A 21,379-nucleotide genomic window follows, 5' to 3' on the forward strand; every position below is an offset into this window, starting at 1 on the left:
GAGCAACTGAGACACGCTGTAACAACAGGTTCTGGAGGAACTGAGACACTCTGTAACAACAGGTTCTGTAGGAACTGAGACACGCTGTAACAACAGGTTCTGGAGGAACTGAGACACGCTGTAACAACAGGTTCTGGAGCAACTGAGACACGCTGTAACAACAGGTTCTGGAGGAACTGAGACACGCTGTAACAACAGGTTCTGGAGGAACTGAGACGTGCTGTAACAACAGGTTCTGGAGCAACTGAGACACGCTGTAACAACAGATTCTGGAGGAACTGAGACACTCTGTAACAACAGGTTCTGGAGGAACTGAGACACGCTGTAACAACAGGTTCTGTAGGAACTGAGACGTGCTGTAACAACAGGTTCTGGAGGAACTGAGACGTGCTGTAACAACAGGTTCTGGAGGAACTGAGACGTGCTGTAACAACAGGTTCTGGAGCAACTGAGACACGCTGTAACAACAGGTTCTGGAGGAACTGAGACACGCTGTAACAACAGGTTCTGGAGGAACTGAGACACGCTGTAACAACAGGTTCTGGAGCAACTGAGACACGCTGTAACAACAGGTTCTGGAGCAACTGAAACACTCTGTAACAACAGGTTCTGGAGGAACTGAGACACGCTGTAACAACAGGTTCTGGAGGTACTGAGACGTGCTGTAACAACAGGTTCTGGAGCAACTGAGGCACGCTGTAACAACAGGTTCTGGAGGAACTGAGACGTGCTGTAACAACAGGTTCTGTAGGAACTGAGACACTCTGTAACAACAGGTTCTGGAGCAACTGAGACGTGCTGTAACAACAGGTTCTGTAGGAACTGAGACACTCTGTAACAACAGGTTCTGGAGCAACTGAGACACGCTGTAACAACAGGTTCTGGAGCAACTGAAACACTCTGTAACAACAGGTTCTGGAGGAACTGAGACACGCTGTAACAACAGGTTCTGGAGGAACTGAGACACGCTGTAACAACAGGTTCTGGAGGAACTGAGACGTGCTGTAACAACAGGTTCTGGAGGAACTGAGACACGCTGTAACAACAGGTTCTGGAGGAACTGAGACACGCTGTAACAACAGGTTCTGGAGGAACTGAGACATGCTGTAACAACAGGTTCTGGAGGAACTGAGACGTGCTGTAACAACAGGTTCTGTAGGAACTGAGACACGCTGTAACAACAGGTTCTGGAGGAACTGAGACGTGCTGTAACAACAGGTTCTGGAGGAACTGAGACGCGCTGTAACAACAGGTTCTGGAGGAACTGAGACACGCTGTAACAACAGGTTCTGGAGGAACTGAGACACGCTGTAACAACAGGTTCTGGAGGAACTGAGACACGCTGTAACAACAGGTTCTGGAGGAACTGAGACACGCTGTAACAACAGGTTCTGGAGGAACTGAGACGTGCTGTAACAACAGGTTCTGGAGGAACTGAGACACGCTGTAACAACAGGTTCTGGAGGAACTGAGACGTGCTGTAACAACAGGTTCTGGAGGAACTGAGACACGCTGTAACAACAGGTTCTGGAGCAACTGAGACACGCTGTAACAACAGGTTCTGGAGGAACTGAGACACGCTGTAACAACAGGTTCTGGAGCAACTGAGACACGCTGTAACAACAGGTTCTGGAGGAACTGAGACACGCTGTAACAACAGGTTCTGGAGGAACTGAGACGTACTGTAACAACAGGTTCTGGAGGAACTGAGACACGCTGTAACAACAGGTTCTGGAGGAACTGAGACGTGCTGTAACAACAGGTTCTGGAGGAACTGAGACGCTGTAACAACAGGTTCTGGAGGAACTGAGACACGCTGTAACAACAGGTTCTGGAAAAGTCAGTCACAACCACAAATGAGATTTGGAAATAAGATGTCACAAAAATACTGACACTTAAAACTGCAAGCCATGAACTTTTATTTTCATCATTATCCCTTTTTGTTTTGTTTAATATACTTGAAAGAAGAGGAGGGGGTTAAATTCTCGTTGGAAGACAGGAGGGTAAAGATATACAAATCAATGTCCTCGGTGAAAAGAAATGTACAACATTACATAATCATACTAACTGATCAAAAACATAATCATTAAAAATAACTTACAAATTGATGGGGAAAGCGCATTTAAGGCAATCGCTAGTTGGCTGAGTTTGTTCCAAAATAGTGTCAATCATTCTCCTACAGTGTAATGTAAGAGAAGTGGGACATGTACAGGTATGTAATGGGATGCTTTGGGTTCCTAGGCCGCTAAATAGGGCCGGGTGGGGGAGCTAGCGTGGGTGGGTGAGGGGTTGGACAGGGGCATGTAGTTAATATTGCAAGACCAGGACATAGTCCGGGTGAAAGGAGAGAAGCAGAACCAGCAGGTAGACATTTCGTCAACTTTCTCCTATTTCAGTTGGGAGATGGGGATGGTGGGTTAGGAAGGTTAGAACCAACCCCTGTGGTGTCCATGGTGCTGAAAGAGGTGTTAGTCAAATACAGTAGAGCAAAAAGGCATGTCATTGCTGAAAGAGGTACAGTATTCCTTTTCGTTTTACAGTATTCCTGATCGATTTGCTGAGAAGACAATGACCAGAATCAGCCAAAGCTGTTAAGGATGCAGGTAGGTAGCTGGGACGTAGTGTTTACTGTTCATTTAAAGGGAGTGGTAATTGTCATTCAGTATAAACCATGAAACTCCTGCTGGTAGGCTACAATTGACCATCTTGAAAGAGTACAAAAGAGAGGGAATGTGAAAGGAAAAAGAGTGGAGGAGAATATCGATATTCCAATTATTTTAAGTTCAGTACAATTGAGGAAGTAAAGTTCATTTGCAGCTGTCACCACAATAAACAGTGTTTCATACGTTGGAGTATTTAGAAACGGCTGAGGAGTTCTACTGTTCAAGCTGCAGAGGAGAAAGAGGTCATATTCACAGAAAGAAGAAAAGAGACTACAGAAATCATCAAGACACATGTACATATCAACAAATCTATATATTACACAGCCATATAGAGGGTCTTCTTTTTTCTCTGTGGAAATCTTGGTACATGGGGATCGACTGGGACTTTTGGTTTATTAAAAAAGGAAAGGAAGTAGAACCAGAGACCTAATTCCATTCTGTCTGCTGGTTTAAAAAATGACAGTTAAAGTCTACAAACAGAAACCTTGGTCTTCTGTTGAAAAGGATATCTGGTGGGTCAGTGTGTGAGCACATAGTGGATCCTCTCTCCCGTACTTCTCTATCTCTGCCATCACCTGAGCTGGGTGTCCCATGTCCTGTGTCTCCTGGTCACAGAACAGTCAGTCAGTAACCATCAGATCAGTCAGTCACAATCAGAACAGTCAGTCACAATTCAAACATTCAGTCACAAGTAGAACAGTCCATCCCAATCAGAACAGTCAGTCAGTCACCATCAGAACAGTCAGTCAGTCACCATCAGAACAGTCAGTCAGTCCCAATCAGAACAGTCACCATCAGAACAGTCAGTCTGTCACCATCAGAACAGTCAGTCAGTCACCATCAGATCAGTCATTCAGTCACCATCAGATCAGTCAGTCACCACACTCACAGGCCCTGATCATGTCTCGTCACTCCTGTGAAGGGGTGCATTCACACATAAGAGCGTCCGATCAGGTTTATAAGAGAGAGAGGAGAGGGAGAGAGTTGGAAGGACTGTGGTCTGGTGAGGCCTGTTGATGTAGCCTACAGCAGTCATTCCTGTCCTCTTCTGTGTGTAGTCTGGGGGTACTCTGGGGGTAGTCAAGGGGGGTGGTCTGGGGGTAGTCTGGGGGTAGGCTGGGGTAGTCGGGGGTACTCTGGAGGTAGGCTAGGGTAGTCGGGGGGTACTCTGGGGGGTACTCTGGGGGGTAGTCTGGGGTTAGTCTGGGGGGTACTCTGGGGGTAGTCGGGGGGTACTCTGGGGGTAGTCGGGGGGTAGTCTGGGGGTAGCCGGTGTGTAGCCAGGGTGTAGTCTTGGAGTAGATGGATGGTGTAGCGTTCCCCTGCATGGCAGAGATAAGATCTCCTAGACTTTGGTTTCCTTTGTCTTTAAAAGTGGGTTGATGTGTGTGCATGCGTGTGTGTGTGTGTGTGTGTTTCCAGTATGTTCGTATCAGCGTGTACAGTGTATATGACTGTTTACACGTGTGTGTGAGTGTGTGTGTTTTCCGACTGAGGGTTCTGTTCCAGTTATCCCACTGAGTTGAAGTTCCATGGTCCAAGGATCAGTCCAGTGCAGTGCAGCATTATGTATATCCCCAGAGTGAGGTCCCAAATCAAACAGGTGTGAATTCCCAGCCATGTCCAACACACAACAGTTCCATATCCACTCACTGTTACAATATGAGTCACAAAGTCGACTCTCTTCTCTCCAAAATAAAACCCACTGCAGTCACAAACACAATCTCCAGGTTTCCACGCTGTCTGCAAACAGAGAAGAAAGAGACAACGATAGAAGAGTATGAGATCAATCCAACAATGGTTGTGTGTACATTACAGCATTATCCATACGGAGGACTAAGAAGAAAGAGACAACGATAGAAGAGTATGAGATCAATCCAACAATGGTTGTGTGTACATTACAGCATTATCCATACGGAGGACTAAGAAGCGACCGAGCAGCCGGCAGACCAAACAAAGCTTACATGCCAAGAACACAACGTCCCAGTCTGACAAAGGTTAGCACTAAATAATGCTCTTCTTCATAACTGTGAAGGAAAAATGGGTTGGCTTCAATGAAAAGGAAAAGTATTAGTTACATATAGCATGATTCCCTAAACAATGGAACTTCATGAATCACAACTGTGGAAAGACAGGTTGGCTACACTACAAAGACGATTTCACTCATGACGATCACAGGTCCTGATGGTCGCTAGGGAGATGAAGAACAACAGGGGAAACAGATGAGTGTAGAAAGGAAGATGAGAAAATTCTCTTGAGTTTATTGACCAGGCCAGACTCACCTCTGCTGCAGGAGATGTCACAGACATCAAGGCCAAAGGATAAAGGCAAGAGAAAAGAATAAGAACAGAAACAAAAACTACAGAGTGAGAGAGAGAGTGAGTGAGACAGCGAAAGAAAGAGAGAGAGAAAAAGAGAGAGCGAGAGAGAAAAAGAGAGAGAGAAAAAGAGAGGAGAGAGTCGGAAAAACAGAAGACATGTTAGTTACAAGCAGAAACAGAGGATGCTTAAGAAACACTGTTCTACTAGGTGGGGAACTATCAATGAATCAATGAATTGAACTTTATTTAAATACAGAGAAATCTAGTCCTGATATGGCTAGCCTCTATGGTGTCAAACAGACCATAGCCATTACAGAACTACAGCAAAAAGCCATTCTGAGTCATGTACAACTTGGTTCATATACAACTTTTAATTTATATTTAACCTTTATTTAACTAGGCAAGTCAGTTAAGAACAAATTCTTTATCGCAATGACAGCCTGCCCCAGCCAAACCCTAACAACACTGGGCCAATTGTGCGTTGGTTTGGGACTCCCAATCACAGCCGGATGTGATACCTGGAATCAAACCAGAGTCTGTAGTGACGCCTTTAGCACTGAGAGACCACTGCACTACTCGGGAGCCACTCAGGACTTTAACTCTAACAGGGCCGAGGTCCTGACTATATGCGCTGACCTGACCAAACTGCACATCCCCCTCTGTATCGTGCAACAATGGAAGCAGAACTACTGGCCACGCTTCATTATGTTTGGTTCATTAACTAGTCAGTGATGTGGAGTTCAGTGGGACAAAGGTCTGCCTGATGCTTGACTGTAAGGATACTATAAGGAGAAGACAGACTGAATGTCAGTCAAGTGGAAAGCCTTAGGGATAACAACACATTATATTTAATCTTTTAACAGGCCCCTTCAGGTCACAGAAGCATCACAGGGGCTGAGTTCCTATTTCCTATGTAGTGCACTACTTTTAACTAGGGTCCATAGGACTAGATAGGATGTAGGATGGCATTTGGATGGCATTTGGGACACAGTCATAGTCAGTTTATAGCCAACAGGGAGGAGAGAGAAAAACCTGTGTGAAGGTAAATAACTTGGCCATCTTACCTTCTCCTCCAGATCCTTAATTTGTCTCCTCTGAATGTCTGTCTTATCCTCCAGGTCTCGGATTCTCTGAAAACATTGTTGTTCCCTTAGTGAGTATATCCAATCTATTCAACAGTAACATTGCATGCTACAGCTGAATTAACTTTATGCCAAGCCAACACAAATATGCTCCATAAATCTATATTTTACATACACTTTTGAATCACTGCTGGAAATATAAATAAACTTTACAACAAACGTTAAGAAAACATATATGTATTGTACAGTCAGGTAAACATCAGTATTACAGTTTTGGTGTATCAGTACAAATGATTTAGATGAATTTGGGGTTTCATTGGAGCATCTGCCTATGGCATGGTTTATTGAAACATTAAATGCTTTCTGTAAAACCAAGGGTGAGACAGGTATGCTGACAGCTCTGCCCTTGGAGTAGCCTGGTAAGGGGTTCAGCAGCTGCTTGTGTGTGAGAGGCTGCCACACGATGCTGCTACCCTCTGGAGTGGATCAGCCAGTGTAAACTGTAAATCAATTGAACATCGCCCTCTACAGTAGCATTTAGGAACTGCAGCAGCTGCATCATCTTTGTTCCACGTTATAGTAAATTACAATTCGGGTTGAACAATCTCTTGTTCATTCCAGAAAACATATGCTGTTCTGTTAAATGTTGTAACTGCTTAGAGTAACAATATAAAGTTGATGTCAGGTGTCAAGTATTGAACTGATGTTAGGACTGAGGATCTGTGAAAGCTATCCTTCTGTTCTTTCTAGACATACTGTATTTTATTGATCTTTCTTTCAGAAATTAGACATTAGAATACCTTGGTGTAACCACCATAGAATTAGACATTAGAATACCTTGGTGTAACCACCATAGAATTAGACATTAGAATACCTTGGTGTAACCACCATAGAATTAGACATTAGAATACCTTGGTGTAACCACCATAGAATTAGACATTAGAATACCTTGGTGTAACCACCATAGAATTACACAATAGAATACCTTGGTGTAACCACCATAGAATTAGACATTAGAATACCTTGGTGTAACCACCATAGAATTAGACAATAGAATACCTTGGTGTAACCACCATAGAATTAGACATTAGAATACCTTGGTGTAACCACCATAGAATTAGACAATAGAATATCCTGGTCTAACCAACAGGTATCGACCCTGGGTTGTCTGTGTGACTAAGACATGTGTCCACTAACACAAAGCTTCAGGTCTAAAGTCTCAGACAAGGCGACTCATAGAGAAAACATAGTTTCAGCTGCAATTCCAACAGACAGTCCTCATCTGTTGAGTCATGTCTCATGTTGAGTCATCAAAGGGAGTGTACTTATAATACATTTTAATAAGGGTTTGATTTCCACTGGGGCCACCCATGAAAATGTACATGTATGAATACACTGTAAGTGGCTTTGGACAAAAGCGTCAGCTGAATGGAATATATTGTGTGACTGTATATTGTACCTGATGGGCCTGGTGGAGCAGCTCCATCCTCTCAGCCAGAACCTGACAGTCGAACTCTCTGCTCTTCCTCAGCATCTGTCTGCGTAGCTTCTCCACAGACGTACGTAGCTCGTCCTTCTGCATGTCACTCAGAGGCTCGCCGTACCCGATCACCTTGTCCTGCTGCAGCGCGTTGTAGAGAGTAGCCTCCAGCTCCTGGATTTGCTGTGGGTGGAGGTTGAGGGGGTAGTTAGCCAAAGTGACGATAATATAATGTATGTAGATAGCCATCATCTACAAGTCGGTACTGGCTAGGGGAGAGGTGTATGCATTGCACACAATAATCGATGTTACACTTACAGTATGTTCAAAGTTCACTTGAAATGGAACACGTTTGTGGCCAATGAAAAAGCAATTGTGTATTTAAAGGCAGGAGGTTGAATGAGGGGGAATGCAACAGTTACCGTGTAGGCCTGATCCAGGGCTGACTTCCTGTAGTCCAGCTCCTCCTCCAGATAGCCTTTCTGCTTACAGAACATCTCCTGTGGGGGACAGTGCTCTCGGGTCAGTGTTTTGATCTCAGTACTGTGACTAGGTTTTGGCCTTCCTAGGTTTTGGCCTTTCTAGGGAGTTTTTCCTAGCCACCGTGCTTGTACACCTGCATTGCTTGCTGTTTGGGGTTTTAGGCTGGGTTTCTGTACAGCACTTTGAGATATCAGCTGATGTACGAAGGGCTATATAAATAAATTTGATTTGATTTTGACTGAAGAAGTCAGTACCATCCTCAACAGTTCCTAACATCACATCAACAGGTAGTGTTGTCTTTACACCTTATAGTCATTTGAGCATCTCTTCCACACAAACATGATATATTACACAACATGTGCCAAGCTTATAATACTGTAGGCAATATTCAGAGACACACTCGTCTGCTTCTGCGAGATAACAACATACAACAAACGTCCTGCTTATGTCACAGTTACAAACCTGGAATAGTGGAAACAGCCTCAGCGATATTGACAAGACTGGGAGGAAACCAGGAACACAGGAGAGTAAATATCTTGTGCACATACACTCTTCATTTACGTCATTGAGCAGAGGCTCTTATCCAGAGCGACATACAGAAGCAATTAGTGTCAAGTGCCTTGCCCAAGGGCACATCGGCAGATTTTTCACCTAGTTGGCTCGGGGATTCGAACCAGCGACCTTTCAGTTAGTTACTGGCCCAACTCTCTTAACCACTAGGCTACCTGCCGCCCATAAACCATATAAGCAGCAATATGACATTTTAATTCCATGAAACGCAGTAAAAACTACTCAAGTCAAGCCGAGCTAGCGTGATGTGACAGTGAGTGAGGGATGTGAATGGAGAAGGAACTCACCATCTCGAGCTCCAGGTCAATCATCTTCTGGTGCAGCGCTGCCTCTGTTCCCTCAATCTGTTGTATCCACTAGGGGGAGACAAGGACAGCACAATGCACAACAATGACTTTGATAAGTAACAATGCTATATGAATGGCTATGACAAGTAACTTTGAACTAAGCAACAATATTTGTTTTGTATTGGCATACCTTTTCAGCAAGAGAGAGGACAGTGCTAGCTTGAATAATGGCCACTTGCTCCTCATTTCGCAAGTTCTGAATAAATAAAATAAAAATAAGGTAAAACAATCTTTATTTTTAATAATTTGGCAAAGAAGGAGTGATTGGATAACATTGGCAAAACATCAGTAACAACATATTATAGAGCCCATTCCAACAGACTTACCCCATTATCACCCAGAATGTCTAGGAGCTTGATCAGGTCAGGTACACAGACATCCTGGGAAAGGATTGAAATAAACAATCAGCATCCTATTTCGCCTGACATTGTTTAGCAGGAAGACAAAATATCACGTGTTATAAAAAAAAAAAGAAACGACTTTGCTGAAAAAATACTTTGCTGAGGAAAAATGTACTTGATACGATTGTGATGTGTTGTTGTCTCACCTAGCTATCTTAAGATGAAGGCACTAACTGTAAGTAGCTCTTGATAAGAGCGTCTGCTAAATGACTAAAATGTCAAATGTTACAACGCAACCAGATATTATTGAGATGGGTTATACCTTCACTCCTTCCTTCATACAGTAGATCTGTAGGGCGCTGACACCCTCGGAGAACGGATGCATGCGGAGATGATTAAACGGAGGGGACTTTCGCTCACGCTCCTACAGGAGGAAAATTACATTTATTTAATCAGTTAAAAGCATTGGTTAAAAGGATGGAACCGACGAGGTGAAAAATCTGTCGATGTGCCCTTGAGCAAGGCACTTCAACCTAATTTGCTCCAGGGGCGCCATACTACTATGACTGACCCTGTAAAACAATACATTTCCCTGCATATATCTGTTGTATGTGACAATAAAACATATATATGGTACCAGTTAAAAGTTTGGACACCCCTACTCATTAAAGGGTTTTTCTTTATTTTGAAAAGAAGAAAACAAATGCTCAGCATATGTGGGAACTCCTTCAAGACTGTTGGAAAAGCATTCCTCGTGAAGCTGTTATACAGAATGCCAAGAGTGTGCAGAACTGTCATCAAGGCAAAGGGTGGCTACTTTGAAGAATCTCAAAAATAACATGATTTGATTTGGTTAATACTTTTTTGGTTACTACATGATTCCATATGTGTTATTTCATAGTTTTGATGTCTTCACTATTATTTTACAATGTAGAAAATAGCAAAAATAAAGAAAAATCCTGGAATGAGTAGGTATGTCCACACTTTTGACTGGTACTGTATATATATTTTTATGATTGGACAAAGAAGACTGTGGAGGGATTCAGTGCAGGGGTATTTTCTGTTGTTCTATTCTTTATCCAGTAGATGGAAGCACCATCCTTTTGGGGGCTTATTGCAGTATCTGCACTGCAGCACAGAATGCACAAAGCCCTGTGTTCTGAGCCTGTCTCAGCCTGGCCATGAAAAAAAACTGCAATTGATTAGCATGTTGGCAGAAGCAGCAAGCAATGCTGGGCTGGGCTGTAGGTCTTGGGGCAGGAATTATCATGCTCTGCACGGCCAGGGCCTAGATGTGCTCGGAACAGAGAAAATAGCCTGCCAAGTGTGTGTGTGTGTGTGTGTGTGTGTGTGTGTGTGTGTGTGTGTGTGTGTGTGTGTGTGTGTGTGTGTGTGTGTTGGTGCTGAGAAACACTGAGCTGAGAGACTGTAACACTAAATACAAAGGTTCCCCAAACAAGCCTGAAGTAAAGTGTTTAATGTGTCCCTCTCTGTTCTTGTCAATTTAGTAAAACATCTATTGATGGGAATATTACAAACCCATTATATATATTTATCTAGTCCATTACTGACAATTTTATTTAAGTAAACAGCTGTGATTCCATTCAAATGTACAGTAGCTTCATTAACCTGTCATAACCAGGCCCACCTCTAGTTCCAGTATTCTGAATTCCAAGAGCTCATTCTGGTCCTTGGAGTCTTGCAGCTCCTGTTGCTGTCGACCACATTTTGCATCTAACTTCTCCACCTGCAGAAGACCAGATGTATAGCATGAAGGTCAGAGCCTGCCAGTTGCATGGACTTCCATTCCTCTGCAATATCAAGTGGTGCATAGTGAATGTTCAGATCCAAAATGGCTACCATGCATCACCCTTCTCAGAAGTGGACATTAGTGGAGGGCGAGGTGAGTTGACTTTACTGCAGAAAGTAAAGTGCTTCCATGTGATGATGAATGGTGTAAATGCAATACTATTATAACATCAATGATATCATAGAAGGACAGACCTTTTCCAGCAGCTCCTGATTCCTCCTGAAGAACAGCTGTTTCTCCTCTACCCACTTGGAGTCCTGCCAGAAGAGAACCCAGTTTCAATGAGGGAAACATTGTCTTGTGTTACTTATAACCATGGAATTAGAGTGAGTGTACCAATGAGTTTACCAGTCTATTTCTCTGGTTACAACGTACTGATGAGGCTTGTCTTATAAAATATCTAACATCTATATATAATAACAATATATTATAACATTATATAATGTATATATGCTCCCGTAGATCGATATCATACACTGAGTGTACAAAACATTAGGAACATCTTCCTAATATTAAGTTGCACCCCCACCCTTTCGCCCTCAGAACAGCCTCAATTCGTCAGGGCATGGACTATACAAGGTGTCAAAAGCGTTCCACAGGAATGCTGGTTCATGTTGAGTCTAATGCCTCCCACAGTTGTGTCAAGTTGGCTGAATGCCCTTTGGGTGGTGGACCATCCTTGGTACACACAGGAAACTGTGTGTACCAAGGATGCAGCGTTGCAGTTCTTGACACGACTGGGACATTGTGTATAGCCTTTCTCGATGTCGTAGGACCCATCCCAAATGGCAGCCATTTCCTTTATAGCGTTCTACGCTGACCAAACAGAGCCCTGGACCCTGGTCAAGAGTAGTACACGATATAGGAAACAAGGGTTCCATTTGGGAAGCAGCCCATGTCTTAGTGTTGGTCTGTATTGGGGGTAATGTCATTGGTCTGTATTGGGGGTAATGTCATTGGTCTGTATTGGGGGTAATGTCATTGGTCTGTATTGGGAGTAATGTCATTGGTCTGTATTGGGGGTAATGTCATTGGTCTGTATTGGGAGTAATGTCATTGGTCTGTATTGGGAGTAATGTCATTGATCTGTATTGGGGGTAATGTCATTGGTCTGTATTGGGGGTAATGTCATTTACCTGTCCTTTGTGGGCGAGCTCCTTCTCCAGGTCTTCTATCTTGGCCTTGTACCTGAGAATGTCTGCATGTAGCTGCTCCTGAGCCTGGGACACACAACATTATTCACATTAACATCATCCACTGGATACAGCTGAATGTGACTGGTTGGTGTTGTTTTAGAACGCATGAGCAGTGCTGTAGTTGTATTGGGGTATATGTTCTTAATATTTTGTACACTTAGTCTAGAATGCATATGCAGTCTTATCAGCATTTTACTGAATACAGAAACCAATCTGGCATGACCCCATCCCTATTGTCGCAGAGGATGGCCAAATACAATCTTATGTGGGTGATATTTTACTGAACATTAAAGCCACTGTTCACCCCAGCTCATTTTTAATTGTCTTTGTTTTGTTGATGAAACGGAGGAGAGGAGCATCCAGCATCGTGGTAAAATAATCATCTGCAGTAGATAGTCTGCTTTTCTGGCGCTCGAGGGGAAAACAGTGTTCGATGTTTGAAGTACCTACTTTGTTGTTGTAATATCACAACCGGACGAGGCAGTTTCACCATGACCACATTCCAGCTTTAATGGCACTGATATTTAACTGAATATTAATGGCAGTGATATTTATGTAAAAAAAAATATTTAATTTAATTTAGCCTTTATTTAACTAGGCAAGTTAGTTAAGAACAAATTCTTATTTACAATGACAGCCTACACAGGTAACATTAATGGCAGTGATATTTAAGGTAACATTAATGGCAGTGATATTTAAGGTAACATTAATGGCAGTGATATTTAAGTTAACATTAATGGCAGTGATATTTAAGGTAACATTAATGGCAGTGATATTTAAGTTAACATTAATGGCAGTGATATTTAAGTTAACATTAATGACAGTGATATTTAAGTTAACATTAATGGCAGTGATATTTAAGTTAACATTAATGGCAGTGATATTTAAGTTAACATTAATGACAGTGATATTAAAGGTAACATTAATGACAGTGATATTTAAGTTAACATTAATGACAGTGATATTTAAGGTAACATTAATGGCAGTGATATTTAAGGTAACATTAATGACAGTGATATTTAAGGTAACATTAATGGCAGTGGTATTTAAGGTAACATTAATGGCAGTGATATTTAAGGTAACATTAATGGCAGTGATATTTAAGTTAACATTAATGGCAGTGATATTTAAGTTAACATTAATGACAGTGATATTTAAGTTAACATTAATGACAGTGATATTTAAGGTAACATTAATGGCAGTGATATTTAAGTTAACATTAATGGCAGTGGCACTGTACCTTAGCTTCTATCTCAGCGTCCAGAAGGCCCCCTTGATGTTCCTGCAGCAGGGCGTATGCCCTCTGTAAGGCCTGGTACTCTCTGGTCAGCTGCCTGAAGCGCAGCTCCGACTCCTCATTGACCAGTCCCTGTGACCATGAACAGACACCAGGGTTAGAGAGAAGACATTGGGAGGAAAGCCAGAAAGTGTCACACCTGCTCCCATAGAGAGATTAGAAACACATTGGTTCAGGGAAAGTAGATGCTGATGTGCTGCTGGTGCTTGTGCAAAGGTTATTGATCACTTATCATAAATAAAGTTCCTCCCCCACCCAGGGACTGTGTCGACTGCCTGTGACGTGAACAGGTCTCACCTCATCCAGGTCTTCATCAGGAGTGGCTGGAGTGCGGTCCATGCGAAACGAAGCCACGGAGGACGTCTCTGAGTCCATGGATTCCTCATCGTATCCAAAGAAGGTGTCCACTACAATGTGTCTCTGTGTAGAGAGAGATCACAGGATTGTGGGGAAGTAGATATTTCCCAAGGCAGATGAATGTATTATTGTACTGATGTTTTTTATTGTGTTGTCATGGGAAGAAAAAACTCTACCTTTATTGGTCTGTTGTTTCGTTTATGCCTCTTCTTCCGCAATAGTTTTTCCCTATCCTGAAACATATCAAGCATGTCAGAACAGTTAGAGCTATCCGGGAATCCTTGGGACCTCGCTACCATAAACCCTAGCCTTAACCCCTACCCTAAACCTAACTCTAACTATTCCCCTTACCTAACCTTAACCCGAACCTTAACCCTTACCTTTCTAAATGTAAACTTAAATGGGGTGACGTCAGAGTGTCCCAAGGACACCATTTAGACTTTTCCATTTAAGAACTACCAACAAACAAACATACAACTTCAGCAACCATGGATACATTTCCTGAGATCAGCCAATTGTACCTGTCAAAGAGCAAAAGAGTCAGATACTGTGTGTCCACCAGTTCTCCAGATACTGTGTGTCCACCAGTTCTCCAGATACGGTGTGTCCACCAGTTCTCCAGATACTGTGTGTCAACCAGTTCTCCAGATACTGTGTGTCCACCAGTTCTCCAGATAATGTGTGTCCACTAGTTCTCCAGATACTGTGTGTCCACCAGTTCTCCAGATACTGTGTGTCCACCAGTTCTCCAGATACTGTGTCCACCAGTTCTCCAGATACTGTGTGTCCACCAGTTCTCCAGATACTGTGTGTCCACCAGTTCTCCAGATACTGTGTGTCCACCAGTTCTCCAGATAATGTGTGTCAACCAGTTCTCCAGATACTGTGTCCACCAGTTCTCCAGATACTGTGTGTCCACCAGTTCTCCAGATACTGTGTCCACCAGTTCTCCAGATAATGTGTGTCAACCAGTTCTCCAGATACTGTGTGTCCACCAGTTCTCCAGTTATTGTGTGTCCACCAGTTCTCCAGATACTGTGTGTCCACCAGTTCTCCAGATAATGTGTGTCCACTAGTTCTCCAGTTACTGTGTGTCCACCAGTTCTCCAGTTATTGTGTGTCCACCAGTTCTCCAGATACTGTGTCCACCAGTTCTCCAGATAATGTGTGTCAACCAGTTCTCCAGATACTGTGTGTCAACCAGTTCTCCAGATACTGTGTGTCCACCAGTTCTCCAGATACTGTGTGTCCACCAGTTCTCCAGATACTGTGTCCACCAGTTCTCCAGATACTGTGTCCACCAGTTCTCCAGATAATGTGTGTCAACCAGTTCTCCAGATACTGTGTGTCCACCAGTTCTCCAGATAATGTGTGTCCACTAGTTCTCCAGATACTGTGTGTCCACCAGTTCTCCAGATACTGTGTGTCCACAAGTTTTCTTGTGTTTTGTTTAGTCAGTAAGTCAATTGTCTCTTGTGACATACTATTAACACAAAGTAAATGCTAGATGGTCAGTGTACACAAGATTTGGTTCTGGGCTCCACAGAGATTAGTAAGTAAATCAACACCTTGGATCATTTTAGAAGTGGATGCCTATTTGTAAAATGTACTCTTTGACTAAATGTATTTGTATGTTATTTACATTGTAAATAAAACCTTGAATATCCCAAAATAAACTTTGGGTTTGTGCCCCCCCTTTGGGTTGTGACGTGGCGAAGATCTTTGTGGGCTATACTCGGCCTTGTGTCAGGATGGTAAGTTGGTGGTTGAAGATTTCCCTCTAGTGGTGTGGGGGCTGTGCTTTGGCAAAGTGGGTGGGGTTATATCCTGCCTGTTTGGCCCTGTCAGGGGTTATCATCGGATGGGGCCACAGTGTCTCCTGACCCCTCCTGTCTCAGCCTCCAGTATTTATGCTGCAGTAGTTTATGTGTCGGGGGCTAGGGTCAGTCTGTTATATCTGGAGTATTTCTCCTGTCTTATCCAGTGTCCTGTGTGAATGTAAGTATGCTCTCTCTAATTCTCTCTTTCTTTCTTTCTTTCTTTCTTTCTTTCTTTCTTTCTTTCTTTCTCTCTCGGAGGGCCTGAGCCCTAGAACCATGCCTCAGGACTACCTGGCATGATGACTCCTTGCTGTCCCCAGTCCACCTGGCCGTGCTGCTGCTCCAGTTTCAACTGTTCTACCTGCGGCTATGGAACCCTGACCTGTTCACCGGACGTGCTACCTGTCCCATACCTGCTGTTTTCAACTCTCTAGAGACAGCAGGAGCGGTAGAGATACTCTCAATGATTGGCTATGAAAAGCCAACTGACATTTACTCCTGAGGTGCTGACCTGTTGCAACCTCGACAACTACTGTGATTATTATTATTTGACCATGCTGGTCATTTAAGAACATTTGAACATCTTGGCCATATTCTGTTATAATCTCCACCCGGCACAGCCAGAAGAGGACTGGCCACGCCTCATTGCCTGGTTCCTCTTTAGGTTTATTCCTAGGTTTTGGCCTTTCTAAGGAGTTTTTCCTAGCCACCATGCTTCTACATCTGCATTGCTTGCTGTTTGGGGTTTTAGGCTGGGTTTCTGTACAGCACTTTGATATATAAGCTGATGTAAGAAGGGCTATAATAAATAAATTTGATTTGATTTTATTAAAAAATATATACATTGGGGAATTCAAATTTGTAAAAGGAGAACTCACTCTTGTCAGCTCGTCGATCATGCTTTGTTGCTCCAGCACCTGCAGCTTGAGGAACTCAATCTCCTGGTCATCATGCGCCTGGTCCAGATCATTCAGAGACTTACAGTTGGCTTTCTTCAGTGGCAGGTGGGAGCTGATCTTCTCCTTCTACAGAAACAGAAAATACCTTTGTGAGTGGAGCGAGTTGTAGTTGAGTTAAACAACCCTCTATATTGCTCAGTATGGACTTGTAATTAGTAAAGTAGATTTGTGGTGGTTGTTAGGGCACTGAGGCCAAAGCTGCAAGATCATGGATTTCTAAATCCACAAGACTAATGCAGACTGTACTTTGATAAGGACTGTAATCATAGCCAATGTGTTGCAGACAGTCTTCATAAACACTGAGCTATTGTGGCATGCTTGTATTATTATTATTATTATTGTCATTTACAAAATAGCCCCCAACACTCTACTTGGCAAACTGGATGTAGTCTATCACAGTGCCATCTGTTTTGTCACCAAAGCCCCATATACGACCCACCACTGCGACCTGTACACACTCGTTGGCTGGCCCTCGCTACATATCTGTTGCCAAACCCACTGGCTCCAGGTCATCTATAAGTCCTTGCTAGGTAAAGCCCCATCTTATTCCAGCTCACTGGTCACAATAGAAACACCTACCCATAGCACGCGCTCCAGCAGGTATATTGCACTGATCATCCCCAAAGCTAACACTTACTTTGGCCGCCTTTCCTTTCAGTTCTCTGCTGCCAATGACTGGAACTAATTGCAAAAATCTCTGACGCTGGAGTCTTATTTCTCCCTCTCTAGCTTTAAGCATCAGCTATCAGAGCAGCTTACCGATCACTGTACCTGCACAGCCAATCTGTAAATAGCACACCCAACTACCTCATCCCCATATTATTACTTACCCTATTGCTCTTTTGCACCCCAGTATCTCTACTTGCACATCATCATCTGCACATCTATCACTCCAGTTTTAATGCTAAATTGTAATTATTTTTGCCTCTAGGGCCTATTTATTGCCTACCTCCCTACTCTTCTACATTTGCACACACTGTACATAGATTTTTCTATTTACCTTTTCTTTTGTTTTATTGACTGTACGTTTGTTTGTGTAACTCTGTGTTATTGTTTTGTCGCACTGCTTTGCTTTATCTTGGCCAGGTCGCAGTTTTAAATGAGAACTCAACTGGCCTACCTGGTTAAATAAAGGTAAAATGTAAAACATTTTACTAAACTATTGGAGCCCTAATTGTGTTGAGATCTGTGCGATGATTCCACTCACCATAGAAATATAATTACTAGAATGGGGATTCCCAATTTAAGACAATGGTCTGTAGTTCTATTTCTATGCCACTCACCATCTCCAGGTTCTCCTTGGCCAGGCCTTTGAGTTTCTCTTCCATGCGCTGCAGGGTCTGGCTGAGGTCATCATTCCTCTTATTCAGCACCTTGTTCTTTTCCAGCATGGGCTTACACTGCTTCTCAGACTCCCGCACACGCTTCAGCTGAGAGGATGAGAGAGAGAGAAAAGAGAGAAAGAGATAGAGAAAACAGAGAGAGAGGAGACAGAAAGACAGACAGAGAGAAAGACAAAAGAGAGAGCGAAAGGAAGAGAGAGGAGAGGGAGAGAGAGGAGACAGACAGAGAGACAGACAGAGTGAGATAGCGACAGGGAGCGATAGATGCAAATGAAGATAGAATATAAGGGGAACAAAGGGAGATGGAGGGATGGAGAGTTTCGCTCAGTCCAATGTGTCAACATGGCAGGGGTCTAGACTAGGTACTGTATTTATAAATTATTTACAGGTGTTTTGCCGGGTGCATTCATTGTATGTTTAATGAATCCAGATTAAAGAGGACTGTTATCCTTCAGTGACAGAGGACCAAGGCTGCATTCCAGATGGAAGCCTATTGCCTACACCCTCTGGGCCCTGGTCAGAACTAAATAGGGAGCCATTTGGAATGCCCCAAGATGTGATTCATTGCTAGGCTCTCTGCCAGGTAGGGGGAATTCAGAGTGACCAGATCATACCAGTTCATTCCTCTCATCCACCAGCAGTGAGTTGCGGTCCTCCAGCTTGCGGATCGTGGAGTTGAGGTCAGCCATGCGCCTCTGGTTCCTGCGCATGTCCTGGGTTGTTGAAACAGAACGCATGGCGTGTTACGACACACTACATTCACTATACGACAAAAATTATATGGATTATTGTGAATTATACACAAATGCATTATTGTGAATAGTTGTATAATATAAATTATTTCAATGACATACATGTTGGGGACAGATTTGTTAGGAAAATACAAATGTATAGGACATTTATTTCTGGAGTTTACTTATAAGGTAATTATTTAGACGTATCAGTGACACATCTCTTTAGAAAAAAAAAGCCAAAGACAAATAGTTTTCTGTCATGTGGTGATTTTCAAGCAGACCATGACTAATCCAGAATGTGAGACTGCATTAAAACCTCACAGATTTCTTAACTGACTAGCAGTCTTCTTGACTGACCAGCTATCTTCAGATACAACGGCCTTCAGATCCCTTCAGTTCTCTGTTCAACACCAGGTAGGAGCTTGATTTATTGTGTAGTAAATTGACAGGTACTTTTTTAGCAGATAGGAGTATTTATCTATTTTTTTGTGTTTTTCATTTGACATATTACCTAGTACTACTTTGTCATGTTTAAAAAGTAATATTACCATCATAGCAAGTAATTAATTGAGCATAAAAAGTGATATGTGCATTTGAAGATACTGTATGATGGGATGCACTTGCCCTATTACTAACATTTTGTTGGTGGGGCACTATGGAGTGGGGCTTTGAAAACGTTTTGATATTTTTGGTCTTAAAATGGTGGTATTATGTGGTATTATCTGAGTCACAAAATCTCCATATAAAGAATGGCCACACCCAAACTGTGTTTGTTTGAAAGCAGCTTGATAATTGTCCTGTATTGAGCAAAGACCATGTTTCCGCATGTGGATGATGGTATTACAATTCCAGACTTATTTCATATTTTTTATGACCACTTGTTTATGTAATTTGTCTCTGTTTTTTTCCACATGAACTACACAGGCTGCTTCTATACATAGCCTATACAGTAGGCAATAGGTAATTGGAGTGTGGCAATTGGCTATACTGTACATAAACTAGTGTAGGCCTATTTTACCTCTCATTATGGGTTAATTGTCAGATTAATTTCAAAGTAATTTATTTTGGACTGGCTTCATTATTACATTTCTATAATCTACAGACTGCATTTGTACCATTTCCAAGTTCCCCTCTGCCTTTCTATGTCGTACCGGGCTGCCACAGTGTTCTGCCCCGTCCCCAGCCCGTCCAGGGATCTCTCTCTTGGGGCTGCCCAGGTTACACTCTGCCTCCTTGACCAGGAACAGCTGGTCGTCCAGGGCATCCTTCTGCATCTGCAGCTTCTGCAGCAAGCCAATGGCATTCTCCAACTCCTTCTCCAGTGAGAAGATGGTGCGCTCTTTAGACTTGATCTCATCCACCTGAAGGAAGGAATAGGAAACAGGAAACTCGGTGACACAGAGAGACGGACAGGACAGACGGAACGACAGACATGTGCACAGTTCTAAAAGTATAATTTGAAGGTATGCTGTATCATACTGTATGTGTCACACCCTGATCTGTTTCACCTGTCTTTTTGATTGTCTCCACCCCTCTTCAGGTGTCGCTCATATTACCCATTATCCCCAGTGTATTTATACTTGTGTTCTCTGTTTGTATGTTGCCAGTTCGTTTTGTTCGTCAAGCCTACCAGCGTTTTTCCCCTTGCTCCTGTCTTTTTCTAGTTCCCGTTTCCTAGTTTTCCTGGTTTTGAGCATTCTGCCTGCCCAGACCCTGAGCCTGCCTGCCGTTCTGTACTTTGTCACACCACCCTGGATTATTGACCTCTGCCTGACCTTGACTTGTTGTTTTGCCTGCCCCCTGTTCTAGTAATACACTTGTGTTACTTTGACACTGTCTGCATCTGAGTATTCCCTGAAACATGATAGTATATATCAAATTGTATCATGTGAAAGTCTGCCTGGAAAGAACGTGACAGAGTCTGACCTTTGCCAAGGTAAAAGGGCTACTCCTTGCTAATTGATTGCTTTGGAACAAAGTCATAACCTTGGCAAAATTTGATTTGATACCAACTAGCTTTGATAAGGATCATGATAATTAGCTACAAATGTAGGATCTTAATTTGATCACCTTGTTGCAGGAGAACCTTCATGCAATGCAGAAAATATCAAACTTGTAGTGTATCTGAGGTTTAAAAAGGCTTCAGAAGTTTGTAATTTCCACTTAGAAATTTCAGACTTGATTTTTCCTTCATCAGCACCTCTCCCCACAGGTGTGATTACTACCTCTGAGGGTTTAGAGCTTGAGGTTGTCACCTCATACAAGTACTTGGGAGTATGGCTAGACGGTACACTGTCCTTCTCTCAGCACATATCAAAGCTGCAGGCTAAAGTTAAATCTAGACTTGGTTTTGTCTATCGTAATCGCTCCTCTTTCACCCCAGCTGCCAAACTAACCCTGATTCAGATGACCATCCTACCCATGCTAGATTACGGAGACATAATTTATAGAAAAGGCAGGTAAGGGTTGTCACACCCTGACCGTAGAGATCCTTCTTATTCTCGATGTTTGGTTAGGTCAGGGTGTGACTCGGGTGGGAAAGTCTATGTTTTCTATTTCTTTGTTTTTGTGTGGTT

The 21,379-nt window shown here is 42.9% G+C and overlaps 1 protein-coding gene across 2 annotated transcripts in view; it reads right to left on the bottom strand.

The window, feature by feature from the left end:
* Nucleotides 1-1,902: 1,902 nt before the first annotated feature.
* The window catches only part of LOC139418027 (janus kinase and microtubule interacting protein 2), a 40,594-nt gene continuing 21,117 nt past the window's right edge, over nucleotides 1,903-21,379 (bottom strand). The window contains exons 4-22 of one of the 2 annotated variants that reach the window (XM_071167122.1): nucleotides 19,955-20,164; nucleotides 18,684-18,782; nucleotides 18,010-18,156; nucleotides 16,646-16,792; nucleotides 14,124-14,180; nucleotides 13,888-14,010; nucleotides 13,534-13,662; nucleotides 12,234-12,317; nucleotides 11,292-11,354; nucleotides 10,936-11,034; nucleotides 9,610-9,711; nucleotides 9,273-9,326; nucleotides 9,077-9,142; nucleotides 8,887-8,955; nucleotides 7,969-8,046; nucleotides 7,526-7,729; nucleotides 6,049-6,114; nucleotides 4,946-5,022; nucleotides 1,903-4,406 (exon numbers count right to left, since the gene is read on the bottom strand). In XM_071167122.1, coding sequence (XP_071023223.1) covers nucleotides 4,972-5,022; nucleotides 6,049-6,114; nucleotides 7,526-7,729; nucleotides 7,969-8,046; nucleotides 8,887-8,955; nucleotides 9,077-9,142; nucleotides 9,273-9,326; nucleotides 9,610-9,711; nucleotides 10,936-11,034; nucleotides 11,292-11,354; nucleotides 12,234-12,317; nucleotides 13,534-13,662; nucleotides 13,888-14,010; nucleotides 14,124-14,180; nucleotides 16,646-16,792; nucleotides 18,010-18,156; nucleotides 18,684-18,782; nucleotides 19,955-20,164 — 1,848 coding nt within the window. In that variant the 3' untranslated portion in view covers nucleotides 1,903-4,406; nucleotides 4,946-4,971. Of the gene's footprint in view, nucleotides 4,407-4,945; nucleotides 5,023-6,048; nucleotides 6,115-7,525; nucleotides 7,730-7,968; nucleotides 8,047-8,886; nucleotides 8,956-9,076; nucleotides 9,143-9,272; nucleotides 9,327-9,609; nucleotides 9,712-10,935; nucleotides 11,035-11,291; nucleotides 11,355-12,233; nucleotides 12,318-13,533; nucleotides 13,663-13,887; nucleotides 14,011-14,123; nucleotides 14,181-16,645; nucleotides 16,793-18,009; nucleotides 18,157-18,683; nucleotides 18,783-19,918; nucleotides 20,165-21,379 lie in introns of both variants that reach the window. The other variant, XM_071167121.1, reaches the window with a different exon arrangement.

This window comes from Oncorhynchus clarkii, chromosome 10 (assembly GCF_045791955.1).
Source record: "Oncorhynchus clarkii lewisi isolate Uvic-CL-2024 chromosome 10, UVic_Ocla_1.0, whole genome shotgun sequence".
Lineage (NCBI taxonomy): Eukaryota > Metazoa > Chordata > Actinopteri > Salmoniformes > Salmonidae > Oncorhynchus > Oncorhynchus clarkii.